The 23658-nt window shown below is 51.6% G+C and overlaps 1 protein-coding gene and 2 non-coding genes across 17 annotated transcripts; 1 reads left to right on the forward strand and 2 right to left on the reverse strand.

Annotated features, from left to right (window-relative positions):
* Positions 1-551: 551 nt before the first annotated feature.
* Positions 552-21789, reverse strand: RNPS1 (RNA binding protein with serine rich domain 1). Of its 15 annotated transcripts, none has more exons than XR_013411395.1 (8): positions 16720-16779; positions 13231-13418; positions 12842-12997; positions 11782-11973; positions 11431-11533; positions 10976-11129; positions 2771-3017; positions 552-1544 (listed from the first exon to the last, which is right to left on the reverse strand). XR_013411395.1 is itself a non-coding variant. In XM_077985301.1 (8 exons), exons 2-8 carry the CDS (start codon positions 13299-13301, stop codon positions 1393-1395), a joined length of 918 nt encoding a protein of 305 aa, XP_077841427.1. In that variant the 5' UTR covers positions 13302-13418; positions 21760-21789; the 3' UTR covers positions 552-1392. The 15 variants fall into 15 exon arrangements, 14 of the variants coding, with proteins under 14 accessions (XP_077841427.1, XP_077841418.1, XP_077841422.1 ...); XM_077985301.1 differs by lacking the exon at positions 16720-16779 and adding an exon at positions 21760-21789 and having other exon boundaries at positions 552-1492; positions 2876-3017; XM_077985292.1 differs by having other exon boundaries at positions 552-1492; positions 2876-3017.
* On the reverse strand, positions 16451-16545 carry MIR572 (microRNA mir-572). The gene has a single exon (NR_032619.1). It is a non-coding gene; the product is annotated as a microRNA mir-572 (primary transcript).
* MIR940 (microRNA mir-940) lies at positions 20338-20431 on the forward strand. Its single transcript, NR_032712.1, has one exon. It is a non-coding gene; the product is annotated as a microRNA mir-940 (primary transcript).
* Positions 21790-23658: the final 1869 nt, after the last annotated feature.

Here is a 23658-nt window from a genome sequence, read left to right on the forward strand (position 1 = left end):
TGGGGGGGCCAAGGTGGGCAAATCATGAGATCAGGGGTTCAAGACCAGCCAGGCCAACGTGGTGAAACCCCATCTCTACTAGAAATACAAAAAATTAGCTGGGCGTGGTGGGTGGTGCCTGTAATTCCAGCTACTCAGGAGGCTGAGGCAGGAAAATCGCTTGAACCCAGGAGGCAGAGGTTGTAGTGAGCCAAGAACACACTACTGCACTCCAACCCAGGCAAGAGACTCCGTCTGAAAAAAAAAAAAAAAAAAAAAAAAATTTCCCCTGCTACTCTGGAGGCTGAAACAGGAGTTGGAGGCTGTAGTGAGCTATGATCGCACCATGGTACGCACTCCAGCCTGGGTGAAAGAGCGAGAGTCTGTCTCAAAACACACACACATTCCGAGGGGGTGATAAAACCATCTCCACAGCAGCAACCTAATACCCACAGCACACAAACCCTAGATTCTCCTGACAAAGCATTGGAGGTGCCACTGTGGATGTTGAGGAACAGAAAGTTACTAGGGGCGAGGGTACAGTGAGAAGGCAGTGAACCCAGTACTAGATCTGCATTCCAATCTTGGGTTTATTCAACACAATTCTTCCACTCTACACAACAAAGTACAAACACAATGTCATCTAAAATGCTACAAAGGTATAAAACTCAAAGAGAAATTTTATAGTACTGACTGTACAATAAAAGCAAAAAAGCAAAAAAAAAAAAAAAAAGCAATGTACATGTTGCCAAGATAACCTGAAAGACCACCACGAAGGGCAGGCACAACCATGGCTGCTTGATGATCCCGCACAGCTGGCTCTCACTCGCCAGTTTCAGAGTAGGGTGGTGGGGTGGGGTGTGTGCATGGGTGCACGGACAGACAGAACCATGCACAGCAATTACCATAGGTGAGAGGATCTTTGGGGGTGTGTGACCCTTGAAGTTGGAAGAGGCCTCAAGAGGCCGAGGCTAACAGGGTTGGCAGCTGCACTAAAGCTCGGGACGGCTCCCTTTCCAAAAGGACACCGCCCAGCAACAGCAAGGGCACAGTCTGGCAACCATCTCAGGTAACTAGGGAAGGGAAAAGTGTGCTCCCAGGCAGGCAGGGTCACACCATCCCCCAGAGCCTCACCTGTCCCTGGTGGCCCTGCCACTGAACTGACTCTTAGAAACTGGAAGCGGGCGAGCTTCCTAGCCACAAAACCGGAGGGAATCTTGACAGGCACACAACACCCAAACCAACAGCACTTCTGCAGCCAGAGCCCGGCCGGCAGAGGGGTGCTGACTGCTGCCTGCAAATTCTGCCCGAGTGAAGGGTTTGCTTTCCTACTGATCTTCCTTTGGCTAGAAAAGTGACAAAACTGAGCTGGGTGGGGTATAAGTTACAGGGGCGAGAGCTTCAGTGGCCTGTTTATCGGGAGGAGTTGGAGCTGGAGCGGCTCCTGTGGCGGCGGCGTCCCGGGGAGCGTGATCTCCGGCGCACAGGGGACCTGCGCCTCGGAGAGCGGGACCTGCAGGAAGAGGAGAAACCACATCAGAGTAGCTCAGGCTGTAGGGGGCAAGCTAGCTTCTTTCTGGGTAATTCCCCAGTTTTACTTTTCTGAGACAGAATCTCACTCTGTCGCCAGGTCAGAGTGCAGTGGCACGATCTCGGCTCACCACAACCTCTGCCTCCCGGCTTGAAGCGATTCGCCTGCCTCACCCTACCAAACAAACGGGACTACAGGCGTGCGCCACCATGCCCAGCTAATATTTGTATTCTTTTTTTTGATATGGAGTCTCACTCTGTCTCCCAGGCTGAGTGCAGTGGTGCAATCTCAGCTCACTGCAAGCTCCACCTTCCGGGTTCACGCCATTCTCCTGCCTCAACCTCCCAAGTAGCTGGGACTACAGGCGCCCGCCACCACGCACAGCTAATTTTTTCTATTTTTAGTAGAGATGGGGTTTCTTTTTTTTTTTTTTTTTTTTTGAGACGGAGTCTCGCTGTGTCTCCCAGGCTGGAGTGCAGTGGCACGATCTCGGCTCACTGCAAGCTCCGCCCCCTTGGTTCACACCATTCTCCCGCCTCAGCCTCCCAAGTAGCTGGGACTACAGGTGCCCGCTACCACGCCCGGCTAATTTTTTGTATTTTTAGTAGAGACGGGGTTTCACCGTGTTAGCCAGGATAGTCTCGATCTCCTGACCTCGTGATCCACCCGCCTCGGCCTCCCAAAGTGCTGGGATTACAGGCTTGAGCCACCGCGCCCGGCCGAGATGGGGTTTCAATGTGTTAGCCAGGATGGTCTCAATCTCCTGACCTCGTATCCGCCCACCTCAGCGTCCCAAAGTGCTGGGATTACAGGCGTGAGCCACTACACCCAGCCGAAGTTTTAGTTTTTAATACCAGAAATTGGGACAGGTCCCACCTGATGGGCCTGCCCTGAGCTCTTGGGAACGGGTGCTTGTGAGACCCAAGGCAGAAGCCCAGGCTTTCCTCCTCTTCCCCAAAGGCTGAAAGCACAGCTCACCATTGGCAAGGGAGGCCGAACTGTGGCGTCTGCCGAGGGATTACCACCCCCGCCCCACAACTCTTCTGACCCCCAACTTCTCCCTCTCCCAGCCCTTCTTGTTAGCTCAGAAAAAAAGTGGGCCTGCACCTGGGCTCACAGGTCTAGTGGTCTCCTAGGAAGGCCATACCACACCATTGCCCAGACTCATGAAGCTGTGTTGGTGCAACTCTAGGGCGTCTCCTGCTCTCTCCATGAGCTCTGAAGGGCTCCTCCTCTCTGCCCCCCTCCCCCTCCTGCCACCGCAGCAGAAGGCAGGCAGGCAGGGCTGGATAGAGGGTCCCAAAGCCACTGCAGTCACATGAGGTTTGTGGCCTGGTTAGTCCACTAAAACTACAGATTGTTTACCTTCTCCTCATCCGTGGCGGAGACCTGCGCCACATGGGCGGTGGTGGCAACATTCTCCTGGGAGGGCTAAATCTCCTGGGTGGTGGCCTAGGCCAGGGGGCCAGCACGGCAGTGGCAGTGATCTCCTGGCCATCGATTTGTCCTGTTGAAAAAGAAAGCAAGTCATAAAACATCTAACAAGCATCTACCCTAGACAAGGCATGTCACAGTGAACGAGACAAGCCTGGGGGGACAATGACAATGTAAGATAATCACAGAAATAGGGCCAGGCACGGTGGCTCACGCCTGTAATCCCAGCACTTTGGGAGGCTGACGCAAGCAGATCACAAGGTGAGAAGATTGAGACCATCCTGGCTAACATGTTGAAACCTCATCTCTACTAAAAATACAAAAAATCAGCTGGGCGTGGTGGCGGGCACCTACAGTCCCACCTACTTGGGAGGCTGAAGCAGGAGAATGGCGTGAACCCGGGAACCAGAGGCTGCAGTGAGCGGAGATCGTGCCACTGCACTCCAGCCTGGGCAACAAGAGTAAAACTCTGTCTCAAAAAAAAAAAAAAAAAAAAAAAAAAAGATAATCACAGAAATAACATTATGATTAATGTTTCATGAGAAAAAGAAGCATGGACACCAACAGGAGACACCAATGTCCATGTGTCAAGGCAGCCTCGCAGGTCAAGAGTCATCCAAGTCAAGAGCTAAACAATGTGCTGGAGGCCAGGTGCAGAGGCTTATGCCTGTAATTCCAGCGCTTTGGGAGGCTGAGGCAGGTGGATCACGATGTCAGGAGTTTGAGACCAGCCTGGCTAACATGGTGAAACCTCATCTCTACTAAAAATACAAAAAAATTTTTTTTTTTTTTTTTTGAAACAGAGTCTCGCTCTGTCACCCAGGCTGGAGTGCAGTGGCCGGATCTCAGCTCACTGCAAGCTCCGCCTCCCGGGTTCCCGCCATTCTCCTGTCTCAGCCTCCCGAGTAGCTGGGACTACAGGCGCCCGCCACCTCACCCGGCTAGTTTTTTGTATTTTTAGTAGAGACGGGGTTTCACCGTGTTAGCCAGGCTGGTCTCGATCTCCTGACCTCGTGATCCACCCGTCTCGGCCTCCCAAAGTGCTGGGATTACAGGCTTGAGCCACCGTGCCCGGCCAAAAAAAAAAAAAAAAAACAAAAATTAGCTGGGCATGGTGGCATGTGCCTGTGATCGCAGCTACTCAGGAGGCTGAGGCAAAAGAATCTCTTGAACCAGGGAGGTGGAGGTTGCAGTGAGCTGACATCAAGCCACGGCACTCCAGCCTGGGCAACAGACTGAGACTCCATCTCAAGGAAAAAAAAAGAAAAGAAAAGAAAAGAAAAGAAAAAAGAAAAGAATGTGCTGGAATCTGCTAGGTGGAAGAGAAGGGCTCTGCGGGGCCCTGTGCTGGGAAGGAACCAAAGCACTGGTGAGAGAAGGCAACAGAAGGCCCCAGGGTCAGGGTGGGGCTTCCTGGTAGGGCCATGCAGGTAGTATCAGCATTTGCGCTTCCTTCTCCTCCAACCAAGGGAAGCCAGGTCTGGGGCTAAGAGAAGGGCGAGAACTTCTCTTAGGAGGGCTCTGCGGCACTGAGAGGAGCATGAATCAACATCAAATGATTTGGTAGGGAAATGGAAGGATTCAGGGAACAGCTGAGAGATAAAATAGCCAGAGCTTGGTGATGGATGTGATGGAGGTGGTAAGGGACCATCGGGATGAGCTTCCATTGACAGAGAGGTGGGGCTTCGGTGGGGAGCAGCACGAAGGAAGTTTCAGGAGATGCCAAGGACTTTGTGTTTGGAAACAAGCAGTCTCAGAGAGGTGGCTCTGCATGGGGATGGCACTGAAACACATGCCATGTGCATGAAGCGAGGAGAGGCAGTGTGGGATGTGGGCTCCAGGGAGAGAGGAAAGGAAATGCAGGTGCAAACCCAGGAAGGGGAGCATGTGCCCCAACCTCAAGAATTGTCTGGTAGCTGGGGATATCAGAAGCCCAAGCACAACCCCTTTTGTGCCCTAAGGGGTAAAGGGCTCTTTTGTTTTCTCAACTGTACCTTCAAGGTACATGGGGACTAACTTGGGCACGTGGCTATGTATTCAGAACATACTTAAAAGGTTTAACTTCAGTAAATTCAGCCTAAGTTAGCCCAAATTAGAGATTTCACAGCACTGACTCTACAATAATGAAAAAAAAATCCATCTTCTGTGTAGCTGCCAGTAAAGGCCAACCCCTTCTCATCTCCTCTGGAGACAGGGTGGACTCACTCCATTCAAAGACAGTATGGAGGACACACAAAAAAAATCCTACCAGAATCTTACGAAAAGTTGGAATGTCTATAATCACACCCACCCAGAAGGTACCTGGGTCTCCTGGGTTTTTAGCTCAGCAAGTGCTCAGACTGTCAAATAGCAGATAATCAGCAGACTCCAAAGCAAAGGTGTGACTTACAAGGCCAGCAGCTGATGTGAGAGCAAAGAGCTCCTAACCCATTTCAGGACTTAAATAACTTGAAAGAGAAGTTAGCCAAATATCAAGGAAACTTTCCTAATGCCTGAAGGGCAATTACTGAAAAAAACCAGTTAAGCTATTTATACAGTTTGTAATAGGGCCTCAGAGGATAAAGTTCTGGGGCATGCACACCCCACTCCCCACCAGGCCTGGCAGCCCAGACAGCACTGTGGACTGTGTTCTCAGCGCCAGCTGCCTCAGTCAGAGCAGCAGGGAGTGGCGCAGAGACGACTCCACATTCCTCAAAATGCTGACTTGAGGACAAAATGCCACCCAAAACTATTCACAAGGGTCCATGCGCTTTTAAAACCATTCTGCTGGCCAGGCGCGGTGGCTCACACCTGTAATCCCAGCACTTTGGAAGGCTGAGACAGGCGGATCACGAGGTCAGAAGATTGAGACTATCCTGGCTAACAGAGTGAAACCCGTCTCTACTAAAAATACAAAAATACAAAAATTTAGATGGGCGTAATGGCGGGTGCCCATAGTCCCAGCTACTCGGGAGGCTGAGGCAGGAAAATGGCGTGAACCCAGGAGGCGGAGCTTGCAGTGAGCCGAGATCACGCCACTGCACCCCAACCTGGGCGACAGAGCGAGACTCCGTCTCAAAAAAAAAAAGAAAAAGAAAAAAAGATTCTGCCCAGATACAAATAGCTATAAACGTCATGAGTGGTTATGATACAGGAGTTTAAGAAATAAACTGTATAGGCCGGGCGCGGTGGCTCAAGCCTGTAATCCCAGCACTTTGGGAGGCCGAGACGGGCGGATCACGACGTCAGGAGTTCGAGACCATCCTGGCTAACACGGTGAAACCCCGTCTCTACTAAAAAATACAAAAAACTAGCCGGGCGAGGTGGTGGGCGCCTGTAGTCCCAGCTACTCGGGAGGCTGAGGCAGCAGAATGGCGTAAAAACCCGGGAGGCGGAGCTTGCAGTGAGCTGAGATCCGGCCACTGCACTCCAGCCTGGGTGACACAGCAAGACTCCGTCTCAAAAAAAAAAAAAAAAAAAAAAAAAAAAAAAAAAGAAAGAAATAAACTGTATAAATTCAGTAAATCCAGTCACTCAGCAAAATAAAACTAAAAATGCTGAAACACTGGGAAACTTCTGGTTCTCAGAAATGATTAAAGAAAATATTCCCATATAAAAAGCCAAATGTATTCTATGTAAGAAACCTGAATTTGATACTTAAGCTTTTAACAGATTGGAAACTCCCTAAAATGTTAATCTATGTTAATCTACGCCTATTTCCTAATTTTCTTCCCCCAAGACTAATGTTCCTTTAAACTGGAGCTACAAAAAAAAGGTCCTCCTAAAACATCTTTTCGGTAATCACACACCCACTAAGAGAACTGGAATCCATGCCAGGCGCGTTGGCTCGTGCCTGTAATCCCAGCACTTTGGGAGGTCGAAGCGGGAGGATCACCTGAGGTCAGCAGTTTCAGACAGGCCTGGCCAACGTGGTGAAACCCCATCTCTACTAAAAACACAAAAATTAGCCAGGTTTGGCGGCAGGAGCCTGTAATCCCAGCTACTTGGGAGGCTGAGGCAGGAGGATCACTCGAACCCAGGAGGTGGAGGTTGCAGTGAGCCGAGATTGCACCATTGCACTCCAGGCTGGGTGACAAGAGTGAAACTCTGTCAAAAAAAAAAAAAAGAAAAAAAAAAGAAAAAAAAAAGAGGTTAAAGGATTGTTTTCAGTTGGATAAAATAAAAATAAAGGTTTAAGAAATTTGGGGGCCAGGTGTAGTGGCTCACGCCTGTAATCCCAGCACTTTGGGGGGCCAAGGTGGGTGATGAGTTGAGGTCAGGAGTTCGAGACCAGCCTGGCCAACATGGTGAAACCCAGTCTCTACTAAAAATACAAAAAAACTAGCTGGGTGTGGTGGTGCCTGCCTGTTGTCCCAGCTACTTGGGGAGGCTGAGGCAGGAGAATTGCTTGAACCCAGAAGGTGGAAGTTGCAGTGAGCCAAAATCATGCCACTGCACTCCAGCCTGGGCGACAGAGTAAGACTCTGTCTCAAAAAAAGTTGTAGGAGGCTGATTGTAAAGAAAATTCTATATGTAAACATGTGGGCTAAAGTTAAAGGTGCATCATCCAGTTTTTCTGTAAATTAAGCATTAAAATTGCGTTTAGGCCAGGTGCAGGGCTCACGCCTGTTAATTCCAACTCTTTGGTAGGCCAAGGCAGATGGATCACCTGAGGTCAGGAGTTCAAGACCAGCCTGACCAACATGGTGAAACCATGTCTCTACTAAAAATACAAAAATTAGCTGGCTGTAGTGGAGGGCGCCTGTAATCCCATTTACTCGGGAGGCTAAGGCAGGAGAATCGCTTGAACTCGGGAGGCGGAAGTTGCAGTGAGCCAAGATTGCATCATTGTACTCTAGCCTGGGCAACAAGAGCAGAAAAATCAGTCTCAAAAAAAAAAAAAAAAGAAGAGAATTGGGTTTAACATTAACAGCACACTAATGTGTAAAGGTGAAATTTGGCTTATTTGGTACCAAAAATCACTCAGGAAGCATTGCCAAATATAAAATGGGGTTTGGCTTTGTTTGGACTATATTTTTATAAATGTTATAGATATGTGTTCCAAAATCACATAAAACTCCTACAATTGCAATGTATCCTAGTGTACATTATCCGTAGTAATTATAATCATGTTAAATTATTGTGTGCCACAGAGTTAACAAACTTCCTCGTCAACTGTGTCTTTAACTATGGCTACCCTAAAATCTTTGTCATCCATAAACAATTGTTGTCTTGTTTTAATCCTCTTTAGAAGGTGGTTTTATAATCAGCTATAGAGTTCTAACAGGTGCTCTTAAATACACATTTCTAATAACTTTGGAGATTGTGACATCAGAATAAAGGAAAACCGTTCAGGACTCTTAAAGAGCTATAATGAGGCCAGGCGTGGTGGCTCACGCCTGTAATCCCAGCACTTTGGGAGGCTGAGGCAGGCGGATCACGCGGTCAGGAGATCGAGACCATCTTGGCTAACATGGTGAAACCCCGTCTCTACTAAAAATACAAAAAATTAGCTGGGCATGCTGGCAGGAGCCTGTAGTCCCAGCTACTCCAGAGGCCGAGGGAGGAGAACGGCGTGAACCCGGCAGGCAGAGCTTGCAGTGAGCATAGATCACGCCACTGCACTCCAGCCTGGGGGACAGGGCGAGACTCCGTCTCGGAAAAAAGAGGTAAAGCGTTCATTAATATCAAGCAGGGCAGAAATTAACTAGATAAGCTGAACTAATAGGACACTGAAGTAATCTTTTTAACTTTTTGCTTAAAACATTCCCAATCCTTTAGTTTGCTTTTCAAAGTCCAAAAAAAGTTGTAAGTTATTAACAGCTTTTAACAATTAAGTATACTCCTATGAACAAAACTTGGAACTTATTTGTTTCTCTCCACCTAATTTCTTCAAAATTTGGAAACTATTTGTGTGTTTGTATTCTTTTTTTTGAGACCCAGTCTCACTTTCTTGCCCAGGCTGGAGTGCAGTGGCGTGATCTTGGCTCGCAGCAATCCCTGCCTCCCAGGTTCAAGCAATACTTCTGCCTTAGCCTCCCGAGTAGCTGCGACCACAAGTGTGCATCACCATGCCCAGCTAATTTTTGTATTTTTATTACAGATGGGGTTTCACCATGTTGATCAGGCTGGTCTCAGTCTCCTGACCTCAGGTGATCCATCTCGCCCAGTCTATTTGTATGCATTCTTAATTTATGGTATTTGCATAAGTGCAATAGAAATGTTTTCTTTTGTAACAGAAGACAAATAAAAAACTGGCCTCCTATTTTGTGTACACAGTCCCTGTACAGGGTTTCTAATCTGTGGGAAGTAAAACATGTCACTTTCTAACAGGACAAAAACCCCAAGTTATCTTGGAACCTCAAGAGGAGAGGATTTCACCCAACTCATAGGTATTTAATGGTACATATCCATGGCTGGGCTTGGGTTTAAAAAGGTATTATCTCAGATTTCTTCTATGGAAATGAAGTTCCATCCAAGCCCATTTAAAAGGCCTATAGAAAAAATTATGATTCTTGCTCCATTGCATACAAATAATCAAGCCAAGTATAATAAAGCAAACCGATCCTACCATAATTTGTCTTTTAATAAAAATGGGAAGCTAAAAAAAAATTGTTTCAAAAACTATAGTACACCCAAATAATGTTTTCAATTTTTTCCTTTTTCCTAATTGGAATTCACTGAAACCTAAGCTATGCTTTCCTCAAGCCCTGTAAACTGAAGACTAAACTTCAGAAGAAAACAGCAGGCCGGGCGCGGTGGCTCAAGCCTGTAATCCCAGCACTTTGGGAGGCCGAGACAGGTGGATCACGAGGTCAGGAGATCGAGACCATCCTGGCTAACATGGTAAAACCCCGTCTCTACTAAAAAAATAGAAAAAAACCAGCCGGGAGAGGTGGCGGGCGCCTGTAGTCCCAGCTACTCAGGAGGCTGAGGCAGGAGAATGGCGTAAACCCGGGAGGCGGAGCTTGCAGTGAGCTGAGATCCGGCCACTGCACTCCAACCTGGGCGACAGAGTGATACTCTGTCTCAAAAAAAAAAAAAAAAAAGAAAACAGCAGCAACCTGTTTATATGTGTTGCTGTTGCATACTATTATGTTTCAGCAGGTGCTGCCTCTAAGCCCCCAAAACAGAAAGTGCTATCAGGAACAAATCGACCTTTTCCGCTCCAGCGCTGTGTTCCACGCCCGATGATGACAACCCTTTCTCAGCAAGCAGCAGCCAGAAAGGTTACAATGCTCCATCTCCCTACGATTCTCGTGATTAATAAATAAATATACAACCATGAAAAAAACACGAGCAAATTGACAGTGGGGATTGTGGCAGGCCAGGTCTCACTAACGCAGGCCTCTGTAACAAGTGTTTTAGTACTGTCTAAGCAGTTAAATATTAAAAGCCAAGGCCCCTATACAAAGGCTGGGATATAAGAAAAGCCCAAAGAGTTTAGCTTAGGCCTTTCCTGGGTCTTAAAAACATAACAAAATAATGAAGGTATTCCTAACAAGACTCACTTAGGGTTAAGCCGTTTTATTGGGAAGAAAACTCCCCAAACCTCTGTGATTCAGCAGAAGGCAAAGTAAGGGGAATTACCCCAGCACTTACACCCATTTAAATTAAGTAAATTTACTGAAGCTCCAGACAAAGGTCTTCAAGACTCAATCCTTAGTTATAGATTAAAAGAAGTTAATCACTTACGTCCTTAGATAAATGTAAACTTACGTATAAACATATAGCTTAGAAAGTATATAAGCCCTGAAAAACTTTGTAATTTTAAGTTGGTCTGGCAATAATTTCCAGGTCTTTTCCCTGCAATCGGTTGCAGAAATAAAAACTCTCTACCTAGTCAGTTAATGTGCATCTTGTTATTGGGCAATGAGAAATAGCAGCCCAAACCTCAGTTTGGTCTGGGAACTGCACCCCAGCCTGGGCGACAAGTGTGAAACTCCATCTCAAACAAACAAAAAGAAGTGCAGCACAGTTGGAAATCAGTTTGAAAGTTCCTAGTAGCGGCGGGACTCTGAGAGGCCAGGGGTGTGTGGCAGGGTCACCCACCTCCATCCATGTGCTTCAGCGCCTTCTCAGCTTCATCTGGATTCTCAAACTCTACGTATGCATAGCCTTTGGACAGATGGGGATGCATCCTTTCCACGGGCATGTCAATCATTTTAATTTTCCCATAGGTGGAAAATATTTCCATGATGTGATCCTAGAGGGAAAGAAGGATCACTCGAATGCCCACCTACCAGTCAGTCATGTCAGACGCAGAGAGTTCACCACATCATGACTAAAACCTCAGCAGGATAAAACATTCCATCTGACAAGTACCAGTGTTGTTCTGGGATTAATCTCCTAGACACATGTATTAATGGTCCACTAAGAGGAACGAATCAGTGCTCTACTCAAACCACGTGCCCCAGTCCCTGAAAGGCTACGTTCTAAGCTCACCTGCAGGCACAGGCTTGCTTGTCTACACCCCACTGCTCACTGGAGACATCCGTGATCCTCACCTTTGTCACATTCCTGGTGAGTCTCCCAATATGCACTTTGGTGGGCTTAGGAGATGGGCTCCGCCTTTTCCTCTCCTTTTCATCTCTTTTAGGTGGTTTGGATCTGATTGAGAAAACAAAACACCAGAAACAGTTTCTGTCAACTCAAAATGTACTAGATTCCTTTCGAGTGGGCTCTTACCTGCTTGTGTGACAGTTTTCCCAAGGAAGACTTTCCTACTAGTTGCATTACTCCTGTCTCAGAAATCCTACTAACACAGAAAGACTCCTTCTGGGTCCCTTTTATAACCTCAATGGTAAATCTGTAGCCCCCAGCTTGTAAACTTTAGATCCCAGACACAGGGCACTCACTTGGAGCGGGAGCGCCTCCTGTTGTCGTGTCTGCGCCGAGAAGGACTTGGAGAGCCAGAAGAGCTGCTGGAGCTGGAGCTGCGGGAGGTGCTGGAGCTTCCTGAGCGGCTGGATGCTGAGGAAGAGCTGGAGCCACTGCTTGAGCCAGTGCTGGTGCTGGAGCCTGAGCTGGAAGTCGAGCTGGACCGAGATCTGAGGGCAAGATGAGGTGTCACAACCACCACATGCCAAGTCTCACAGTACAGACGCCTCCTCCAAGTCTGTTGCGTTCCCTCCAGGAGAAGGCTGCTGTTTGGGTGTCTCCAGGCCTCACTGCTTTCCCCAATGGGGAAAACATCACCCCCCAATCCTCCAGCAAGCCAGAGCCCTAGGTGTCACATTGTGTGTGGGACAGGACGGAGGGGACGGGCGGCCTTCTACCCATACAGAAGCCTTTCCTGCTGAGAGGCAAAGGACTCTGGCAAAAGTCGGAACTGTCAACTCAGGCTGGGAAGGCAGCTGCTGGCTGAGGCTGACCCAGGCTTGATTGATTTTTTCTTTTGAGACAGGGTCTGTCACCCAGGCTGGAGTGCAGTGGCATGATCTCCGCACACTGCGGCTTCCATCCCCTGGAATCAAGCCATCCTCCTGACTCAGCCTTCCGAGTAGCAGGGAGTACAGGCATGTACCACCACACCCGACTAATTTTATTTTCCTCAAACTCCTGTGCTCAAGCCACCCTCTTGCCTCAGCCCTCCCAAGTGGCTGGGACTACAGATGCATGCCACCACTCTCAGCTAATTTTAAAAATTACTTTTTGTAGAGATGAGCTCTTGTTTTGTTGCCCAGGCTGGTCTTGAACTCCAGGCCTCAAGCAATCCTCCTGCCTCGGCTTCCCAAAGGGCCGGGATTACAGGCATGAGCCACTACACCTGGCCAGTCTGCCATAAATTAGGGTCTGTACTAACAATCACAGGATGTGTTTTCATTGTAAATAATCAAGAAAACTGAGCCATCTGTGGGGAGTAGGGGTGTGGCTGTGGCACAGGTCCCCTCCAGACTCCAGGCCAGCCCGTCCCACCTGGTACTGCTGCTACCACTGGAAGCACTGCGCCTCTTTCGGGTTTTGTCCCTGCCGCGATCCTTCTCACTTGACTCCTTGGTGGCCCCTTTATCTTTTGAGCGATCCTTGGACTTCTCATCTGAGCGGTCCTTGCGTTTGGTGGGTGAAGGAGCCCTGGATGGTGAGGAAGAGTGTGAGACTGCGTGCTCCTCTGACCAAACCCAAACAGCACAACCCAAAAGAGGGGATCAGCAGGGCCACAGAAACCCCAGGTGATCAGAGTAAAGTGGCCTGTGGCTCAGAACACTGACTGTAGAATGCAGAACATTCTCCACTTCCCCCTTTCTGCGGGTCCCTAGCAGTAAGCACCCCCAAGTAGCACTAGAAAAATCTTACAGAAGGATTACCTAGTGCTGGACTTTTTATTATTTTCTTTGACTCCTAGCAAGCTCTTCTTTTTCACTCCTGATAAATCCATTCTCCCCTTCTGAGGTGTTCAAAGCAGCAATGGCGGCCTCACTTATCTGAACTCTCACTTCTAACTTGATTTTGAGAAACGATCCCTAATCGATTGCAATTTACGCCAAAGAGCAGCCTAATAACAAGATAAAAGGGTTTAAAGAGTGAACGAATTGGCAAGGCAACAAGTCTACTTTGCAGTCAAAAGCTGAGCACACAAAAAGACAGCAAGGGAGCACAGTAAGCAATGAGTGTCCGCACAGTCAGGAACACACAGGGACAATCCCCATGTGCTCATGGAGGCATCTCTACCCTGCACAGAAGGCACAGGCACAACTGTCGCCCCCACTTATATTTTTCTTAAAAAAATGGAGGAGATGGTGGGGCCCATCACTGTTATTTTACAGGCTGAACAATTCAGTTTTCACCCACAAGTTTGATGAGCCCCTGCAGTCCTTTCAAAATGCCACAGCACCACATTCACATGCAGAACAGAGAAAAACCTAACTCAAGGGTGGTCTGCAGATAGGATTAGATCTCCTCTTTTATTGTGGCAATTTGCCTTTAGGATACACGGATGTGACTGGAAGCAAAAATCATTTCAAAAGTGACTGGTACCAGCATTAAAACACTTAATACCCAAAAGCAAACAGATGAAACGTACCATATGAACATTTAAAAAGCAGAAGAATCATTTTAAAAAGCAGTAATTGCACTGTACTTTAATAATATGCATATTGAGTGTAGGGGAAAACACATGCAAGTCTGCAATTTACTTTGAAAGAAAAACTAAGATTGAGAAAAACTAAGATTGAAAGAAAAACTAAGATTGATAAAAACCATCTAGCAAATACAGCAGAAATATAACTTACAGACTCTTAACCTCTGAGTTTTGTTTTGTTTTTTTTTGAGATGGAGACTTGCTCTGTCACCCAGGCTGGAGTGCAGTGGCACGATCTTGGCTCACTGCAACCTCCACCTCCTGGGTTCAAGCGTTTCTTCTGCGTCAGCCTCCTGAGTAGCTGGGACTACAGGTGCTTGCCATCAAGCCTGGCTAATTTTTGTATTTTTAGTAGAGACAGGGTTTCACCATATTGACCAGGCTGGTCTCCAACTCCTGACCTTGTCATCTGCCAACCTTGGCCTCCCAAAGTGCTGGGATTACAGGCGTGAGCCACCAGACCTGGCCCTTAAGTAGTCTTTATGTGGGTATTAATTGTATAATTTGACGTTCCTGTGCTTTAAAAATTTTTCAAAAATAAGATGAAAAAAAAGTAGGCACTGAAATTGCATGAGAGACTGCCTGCCATGTAAGAGTTTAGCAAAATGCCTGGACTGCAGAATGTGTTCAAATAGCGGTTACTCATTACTCAAAAGCAAATTACTAATTAGTTATGGGCCCTATTTTCCAGGGACGCCTTCAGTATTTCCAGTAAAGTTCTGCACAAGCTGCAGGAGTTGTTAAGTGCAGCTCTCAGGATGTGAGTCTCAGCTACTTCTGTCTCACCTTCTCCAAGAGCCAGTTGGTAAGGAGGACACAGCACACCAATGGGGTCCTGGTTTCCCTGTGCAGTACCTGCCAGGGGTGCTTCAAAATGCTGCTGAAAACGTGTTCTGACCCAAGAAAGAAAAGCACCTGGCTTTAAACAGTCAAATGAGCCAAGGAGGGCCGAACACCACCTCTGCTGCTCTTGTCCGGGGGTATCATGTTTTGCTTTAGAATAGTAAGGTTCTGCAGACACCCAGCAGATAGTGCCTCGACACTGTTGGTGTCCTCGGTCAGTGAGTATCATTCAGAGTATAATTCAGAGTCTGCAACCAGAGGGCCTGGGTTTGATTTGAGGTTTTACTGTGTAATTTTCGACAAGTCACTTAACCTTTCTCAAGTTTCTTATCAATATGGTGACAATTACAATTCCAACTTTATAGTTACCCAGGGCATTAATGAAAAGCTCAATAATGTTAGGAGCAAGATTTGTAAAGGCTCCTCCCTCCCCCAGACATTTGTCTCCAAAGTCACACGTAATTTCTGAACTCTCAGCAGGGTTCCTGCACTCATCTGCCTTAGGATCACCTGCAGCAGAAATGTCCAATAGAAACAGTGTGAGGAGCCACAAGCATCACCTGAAATTCCTTAGTAGCCACATCACAAAAATGGGTGAAATTAATTTTTAACACTTGACACATCCAAAATATTATCTTTCCAACATATAATCAACATAAAAATCTACTAATAAAAGTTTACTTTTTTTTCATAGTCTTCTAAAACTGGTATGTGTTTTAACATTTCAGTTTTGATGAGCTGTATTTCACATGCTTAGTAGCCACATGTGGCCAATGGCTACTTCACTGGACAGCACAGACCTAGAGTGGAGGTCACACCCGCAGATTTCAGCCCCACCCCCCCAGACTTAAAGATCTGCCCAAATGTACTTTGTGGAATCAAACACCACCAGTTATTCTCAAGCAGTCCAAACACTAAGAACCACTGAGTAAGCGGACGGCTCGCTGGGTGCGGTCGAGTGCTAGAAAGCAAAAGTTGAGGTTCTCTGTTCACCCAAGTTCAGGTACCGGCTCAGGACCTCGGTTACCTCCCCCATCCTCCGGAAAGGTGCGCGTCCAACAGCCAGAGAGAGGAGAGAACAATTAGTTAAATCTCGAGGACAGGGCGTTTCGGCATAAATCTTCAGAGCACCTTCCCCATTTAAGAGTACATTTCAGGCACAGTTCATGAGAAATCAAGACAAAAAGCCTACTCCACGTTTCTCCTCCATCAACCTTAACCTTCCCGTATCCACCCCTCTGGGATAACCCATCAAACTGAGCTCGGACACCGTGTTCGGTCCATAGTGGGCCGTATCCCCACGGCCTAGCGCCGACAATTGCACACGGGAGTCCGGGAAACGTTCGCGGAGTACACGTTTGAATTAATGACTCCGAAGGATGGATCGGCCGACCTTCCACCGCATCCCACAAAGAAACTCCGCGCCCGCCGGCACCGGCCCGACACGCCGACCTCGCCGCTCCCCGTCCGCGTTCACTCACAACTCCCCCGTCCAGGCGCCGGGCCGCGAGCGCTTCCAGGGCAGCGCCTGGCGTTGGGGGCTTGGGTCTCCGGCCCGGCGGGAGGGCCCCAAGAACGGAGGCCGCGCTCCCCGCTGCTCCGAGTCCCGCGGGCCTGGCTGGGCCACCGCCGAGCGGACGAAGCAGAGGCGCCCTTCCGTCCGCGGCGGCCCCGATCACTTCCGGGCCACGGCCTCGACACCTCCCACTCCGCCCGCCCCGGGCCACACTCTTTCTTCTCGGAGCCCGCACCGCGCTGCCAGGCCACCGCCGCACTGCGGGGCTGAGAAGTGGACCGGCTTCACGATGCGTCCTGCCGGGCCTGACGGGCAGCCCCCGAAACACGGATGCGGTCGGATTCCGCCCCAACTTACATCTTCCCGCCGCCACCACCTCCTCCTGCTTTCCTCAGCCTCCGAGGCCGGCGCCGCTCTGACGTCAGAGTCAAGGAGCGGGAAGACGCCGCCGTCCGGCGCGTAGCGATGACGTAAACGCCTGGCCCAATGGGCGCCGGCGGGGAAGTGTTAGACAGTCAAGGCAGTTTGTGGTAGCCGCGTTGGGGACGTTCAGGGTGTCTCCTCGCCGGTAAAGTCCCTGGGACTGACCGGACTGGCTGCACGCTTGCTGGAGCGAGCACATGGGTAGCCTGCTGAGCCTGGGAGGGCCGCGCGATAACCGATGCTCGTCGTCCGGAGCGGAGGGTGTTATCGCGGCCGTGCCCCGCCCCTTTCCTTGCGCGGGCTCCCTGGGCCCGCCCGGGCCGATTCTGGCCCCTGTCGCCGGCGGTGGAGGCGGGGCTCCAGGCCCGGCTGTGCTGAGGGCGGCAGGGTGGTCGCACAGGAGGGGTGCGCAGCCTTTGCGGCCTTGCGTGGCGGGGCGTGGGGGCCTGCAGGGGGGAAGTAGCTCGGAGAGACGGGCTGGGGCAGGACTTGCGTTCGTGCGGTCAAAACCCACTGGTGGCGTTTGGGGTGCTCTCGTGGACGCGGCCTCCGCGCAGGCGGACCTCCAGGGTGGGCGCTGCAGGCGGGCTGTGCGGGCAGGAAGAGCAACGAGCTTGAGGATGGGAGATGGGGTGCAACGGGGGGCGTCTCCGGGCAGGTGACACTGCCGCTGAGACTAGAGTGGAAGGGCGCGCCCGGCGGGGGAACAGCAGACGCCGAGGTTCGCTGGAAGCAGGGAAGGGAGGCCGGGGCACAGGCTCGCAGGCCCGCGCCAAATTCTCAGTGGAGGCAGCACGGAGCGTGTGAACGGCGCAGCGCCGAGGCTTCATCTAACGGCCGGTGCAGGGTCCGTGCAGGGAACACTGTCGACCAGGGTCCGACTCTGGGAGAGTCCAGAGGTGGCGCCTCTGGCAGGCACAGAGGAGGGGGTGACGCTGTAGGGGCCCAGGCAGGAGGCTCCGCGTCAACGCCCCACACTGACGCGGCGGAATTTTTTTTTTTTTGACAGAGTCTCGCACTGTTGCCCAGGCTGAAGTGCAGCGGTGCGATCTCGGCTCACTGCAACCTCCGCCTCCCGGGTTCAAGCGGTTCTCCTGCCTCCGCCTCCCGAGTAGCTGGGATTACAGGCACACACTACTACACTCGGCTAATTTTTTGTATTTTTATTAGAGACTGGGTTTCACTATGTTGGCCAGACTGGTCGCGAACTTATGACCTCGTGATCCGCTCCTAGGCTTTCAGGCTCGCTTCCAAAGTGCTCGCTCCTAGGTTCGCCTTGGCCTCCTAAAGTGCTGGGATTACTTTACAGGCGTGAACCACCGCCCCCGGCCGGGTTTTGTTCACTGCTGTGCCTGTTAGGTAGTCGTTGCCCTTTGATTATTTGTGGAGGGATTGACTGTGTGCTCAGCTTCCGACTTTGAACAGCTTCCTGGCAGCAAGGAAGGGAGAAGGAAACAGATCCAAGCGGATCTTTGGGAGGAGACAACCAGCATGACTTGGAGACTTCAGATGTCAGAGCAAAGGACAGGGTGCAGCTCGGTGACCCAGAGTGGGTGGGCGGGTGAATGGTTGTATGGTGGGGATGTGGTCTGCCGTCACTGCCCTCTTCTCTGTGTGGGAAGCCAGCTCTTGGTGACTTCCTGCCCGGGCCCGCTCCCTCTGGCCCTGTCCGAGGGTGTCAGGTGTGCCCTTGACTCTTCACCCTGGGCTAAGGGATGTGCGAGGAGTTGGGGACAAAGGCAGCTGGGAGGAGGAGCTACCTCCCGAGTCCACCGCACTAAGTCACCAGTGTGTTCCTGTGGGTGGAGGCTGGCAGGCCCATCAGTCTGGTTTGGGTACCCCCGTTGGATTTGGGTTTGATGACATGTAAGTTAGATTCTCTGCATTACTGTCACACCTGCTGTGCCCAGGCATGGAAGGTTAAGTGGAACAGAGGGACCGCCCCCCTGCTGAAGGGGCCCCAGAGTCGGTGCTAGGGGAGGGGGGGCAGTCTCAGTGGTCCAGGCAGGCACAGGCGGAGTTCTCTCAGGTGGCATTGGAGTCCAGTGGTCAGAGAGGTGCTGAAGGACCCCAAACCCAGAGCCCATGCCCAGGGCCCCACTGACACCTGGTGGGGAGGGGCAGCCTGGTGACCCCACGTGACATGGGTGGGGGTGACGCAGCACCAGCTGGGCTGACAGCCCTCCCCCTGCTGATTTTTAATGCTCTGCAGTAATTTCATTTGGCCTGCGAATAAGCTTTCACACATTTTATATTAAATCGACGAGTATGATTTATTCAGGCACTTATGAATTTAATCAAAATTGTTTCTAAATATTACTGATTTTTGTCATCAAATGTGCCATCAGCTGTTGAGCTTTGAGAATTGAGCATCCTGGCTTTTGCCATTTTGAGGATCAGCAGAAGCATGTCTGAAAGAAACGTGAGAAAATAAAAGTCAGGAGCCTACCCCCACCCTGTCCTTCCAGGAGCTCAGCCCCAGAGCCAGGCTGCTAAGGCCATGGAGGCTGAGGGTAGTGGAGCTGGGGCTTCTGGAGCCTCAGGGGCCCTGGTTTGCTGCAGGGGGCAGGCAGGGCTTTGCGGACACGGCATTATGCAGTGGCCAGAGCACTGCAGTGCTGGGCACAGGCTTCTCGTGGGCTCTGGCCATGGCCCTGAGCTCCTCCCCTTGCCTTCCCAGAGCTGAGGGTCACCTGCTGACTGTTTGGGGCGACTCTGTCTTTGAGGGCATGCCCTCATGAAGGCAGAATGTCCTCCCTGCCTCCATCCTCTGTTGCCTGGTGGCTTCTGCAGTGCCTGCGCTTAGAGGCTCGTGGCCTGGGACACAGGGTTGGTGATGGGCTTGGTGGTGCTGCAGGTCACAGTGGGTCATGAAGGAGCTTTGGGGAGGGTGTTGTATTCTCTGGTAAAGCACAGCAAGGGAGCCCTTTTACCCACTAAAACCTGGCTCTGCACTGAGGCCGTGTGCAGCCCAGTCAGGTGGACGAGGGAGTAATGACTCGACCTCGGGGGAGGCATCAGAGGAGGAGCCGTGCCTGCTGAGAGGCAGGTCACCATAGCCTGGCACCTGTCTGGAGAGGGTGGGACTGGGGGAGGTGCTGGCCAGGTCCATTGGGGTGGCCAGGCTGGGTCTGAAAGGGCCTTGTGCTGGTGTGGGGTGAGCTTGGTCTGTTGGGAGAGTATACGGTTCATTGAGGCCTCCCTGGCTCCGGGTTTGCATGTCTGAGGAGTGGGTATCATCAGGGCCTGGGGCCCCTCCAGTGGGCACGTCTGGACTCTCCCAGGATCGGGAGCCTGTGCTCATCACAAGCTCAAAGCACTCCATTTCTGCTACAATGAAGTCAAGGATAGTGACCGTGAGCCGCCTGGGACCTGAGCTGCCTGGGACTGTGACTGAGGCACCTGGGGTGCCTCTCAGGACCTGGGGGCTGAGCCCATGGCTAGATGAGCCTTGGTGATGCTGTGGTATTGCCTGGGCCAGGCGGACCCAGGGGCAGCTGCAGCTGGTCCATGTGGAGCTCCTTCAAGCCGAAGCATCTGACACCAGTGTCTGTGGGGTGTGGGCCCGGCCCCAGGAGCGGGGCCTGGGCAGCCCCGTGTGTTGAGGAAGGAAGGCAGGGCCCCCGCTCCCCGGGCCTGACCCCACTGCTTCAGCCCCCTCCTGCCTGCCTGCAGCCTGGCCTCGAGGGCCCATCAGGTGAGGAGGGGATCCCGCCTGCCCCACCCCATCCTACCTCCTGGAGGAGGCCTTGCCCCTTACAGGCAGCCTCCAGCTCTCCCACCCTGAGCCCCCTGTGTGGGGTGACCAGAGCACGCCCAGCATGTTCGGGTTCGGGGGGCATCTGGAAGGAGGGACATCTCAGTTCCCTGAGGGGTGGGCAGCCTAAGTGACTCCCGTGCTGGGCCATTTCCTGCATTCTGGAGCTCCCCTTGAGCTGCCTGTCTGCAGGGGGCTCTGGCCATTAGTGCAGCCAGGCACCAGCCTCCATGCAGACCAGTCTGTGTGGGAGTGGGGGTCTCAGAGGGCCCAGCCGGCCTATGCCATGAGCATGGTGCTGGCCCGGAGGGGAGCTGAACAGCAGCTGGGTCGGTGCGTTACCTGGTGGGGCAGTGGACAGCAGCTGCCCTGGCTGGGGTTCAAGCCCCGGGCTGGCCTGGTGGAATCCCCTCTGTCACTCCTAGGTTCTGTTCTTGCAGGTGTCAGGCCTGGGGCCTTGAGACAGACCTGCAGTCTCCACCGCAGCCACAGTGGGTGGGGTCTGGGTCCTCACGGAGGTGATCCTCCACCCCCACCCTTACCTTGTGCGCGGCAGTGGTGTCCCCTGGAGCTGGTGAGACCCCACCTCACTCAGGAAGCCTCCCAGACGCCCCCAGGCAGAAGTAGCCATACTCCAGGGCCTGTGTCCATATGCCCCACAGTGCACCCTGGCTGGTTTGTTGTAGGAACTCAGAAAAGCAAAGCAAACAGGATGGTTCCCTGCTGGACACATTTTTATTGCAGATCTTTAGTCCAGGATTCCAGGGGTAGCCAAGGTCACCTGAGTCTTGAGGACTCTGGGCCTGGTCTCTGAAAGCAGCCAGCAAGACAGAGATGGGAAACTCAGCAAGATGGAGTGAGCCAAGGGCACAGGTGGGTCCAGGCGCAGCAGGGAGCTGCCTGGAGGTGACAGACACTGGACGGAGGCCACTGCACACACCCTACCCCACCCTGAACTTGAGCACTTCCTTCTTCCCCCCCCACCCCCCCCCCCCCCGAGACGGAGTCTCACCCTGTCGCCCAGGTTGGAGTGCAGTGCAGTGGCGCAATCTCCAATCACTGCAAGTTCTGCCTTCCGGGTTCACGCCATTCTCCTGCCTCAGCCTCCCCAGTAGCTGGGACTACAGGCGCCTGCCACCACGCCTGGCTAATTTTTTTGTATTTTTAGTACAGACGGAGTTTCACCATGCTAGCCAAGATGGTCTCGATCTTTTGACTTCATGATCTGCCTTCCTCAGCCTCCTAAAGTGCTGGGATTACATAGGCGTGAGCTACCACGCCCGGCCAAGCACTTCCTTGAACACAGAGGTGACCATGAGGAGGGAGGCGTGAACCAGGATGATGGGGCAGCAGATGGAGCCTGCCTCCCTGAGACTTCAGGTGACAGAGCCCTGGACTGCCTCCTCCTGCCTACACGGCTGAGAAATAAACTTCTTTTTCAAACCACTGTGACCTGGGGTTTTCTGATACCCTCAGCAAGCCCATTCCTGTGGCCTGGTGTGGGTCCCCGGACCTGTGGCCTGGGCTGCCTGTATCCAGCCTGCTCCCCTGCTTCGCTGTAAACCTGTGATGGCAGTGGAGGGGCTTGGCCTGGGCCCGCCACACTGCAAGGTCTTCCCCTCTCTGAGTTGTGGGTGTGGTGTCAGTTGAGCCAGCCTGTTGGACTGGGCCAGCCTGGAGGACAGAAGGTGCAGATACCTGGCTCGTGGCCCATGGGCCATCTGCTCATGGGAGCCCTGTGCCAGGCTACGCAGGGCAGTGAAGTCAGAACCTCGTCTCCCAGGTCTAAGGTGAATTGGGAGGAGGGCAGGAGTCGGCTCTGTCAGATGCCACAGTTGTTCGGGGACAGTGTCCATAGAGAATGCATGCCCCCCCCCACCCCATGGTCTAGGGTGGAGCGTGGATGGGCCGGTAGCTCCCATCCCTGGGCCCATAGCTCTTTTCCCCTGCCCTCCCGTGGGCTGGGAACGGCCACAGCTCAGACAAAAATCAGGCGGGGCGGAGTCCTGAGGCTTCAGTCCCAGGCTCCTTAGGGTGTCACTGGTGACCTAGCCCCAGCACTGAGTTTCCAGAGGCCTTGAGGGTGCCCCTGGGATGCCAGATGGGCCCTTCCTGCTGCTCCTGGGGTCATCCAAGCTCCAGGCTTGGGTGCAGCCTTGGGCCCCTGCCACAGACGCCCTGAATGCACCTGCCCCTCCTGGTCCCCACGCAGCAGCCTCCCGAGCTGCGGATCCTTTTCCTAAGGAGTTCTAGTTGTGCCAGTCCTTACTTAAAGACCCCTACTGGCACTGGTAGTGTGCTGCCAGGGGGGATGGTGTCTTCTGTGCGTGTCCTGTCTATGCACGCTGGCTTCACAAGTGTGTGCCTCATGCGGGCTATGCCCTCAGTCCTATACACTCTCCCCAACCCCTTTTTAGGGTGTCACAGGAGAAAAATGACACATTCCTAAATCTCTAACACATAGGCTTGAAAACAAGTCTGAGGATGCCCTGCAGAAGGACTGTGGGCATGGACATGGAGCTGGGTGGCCTCATGCACTGACTTCTGTCCCTCTTCCTAGCCCCAGGCCCGACCTAGAGGCCACAGCCCCTGCAGAGAGGGTGTGGGGCCAGAAGGGCCCACTTCAGACCTTTTCTCTTGGGCAGTGTTTAGGCCACAAACACATTATATTTTTTATGACATGGAACTAGATGGCAGAAGTTTAAAGGGAATAAAAGAGCTACTGGAGACGATTTGCAGCTTTCATAAATTTCCAAAGACTGATAAAAACACAGACTTGAAATTGTCCCAAATGAGCCAAAGTGATGAAAACAAGTCTTTTCTAAAACTCTAAATTCTAAAGGAATGTAAAATGCAGAAGTTCAAATCAGTTTTAGAAAACCGTAAGAAATAATAGTGTATTCGCCAGGCGTGGTGGCTCATGCCTGTGATCCCAGCACTTTGGGAGGCCGAGGTGGGTGGATCACTTGAGGTCAGGAGTTTGAGACCAGCCTGACCAACATGAGACCTCGTCCATACTAAAAATAAAAAAATATAGCCATGCATGGTGGTACATGCCCTTAGTCCCAGCCACTTGGGAGGCTGGGGTGGGAGGATTGCACAAACCCAGGTGTTTC

The sequence above is a fragment of the Macaca mulatta genome, chromosome 20 (genome assembly GCF_049350105.2).
Source record: "Macaca mulatta isolate MMU2019108-1 chromosome 20, T2T-MMU8v2.0, whole genome shotgun sequence".
Taxonomy (NCBI): Eukaryota; Metazoa; Chordata; class Mammalia; order Primates; family Cercopithecidae; genus Macaca; species Macaca mulatta.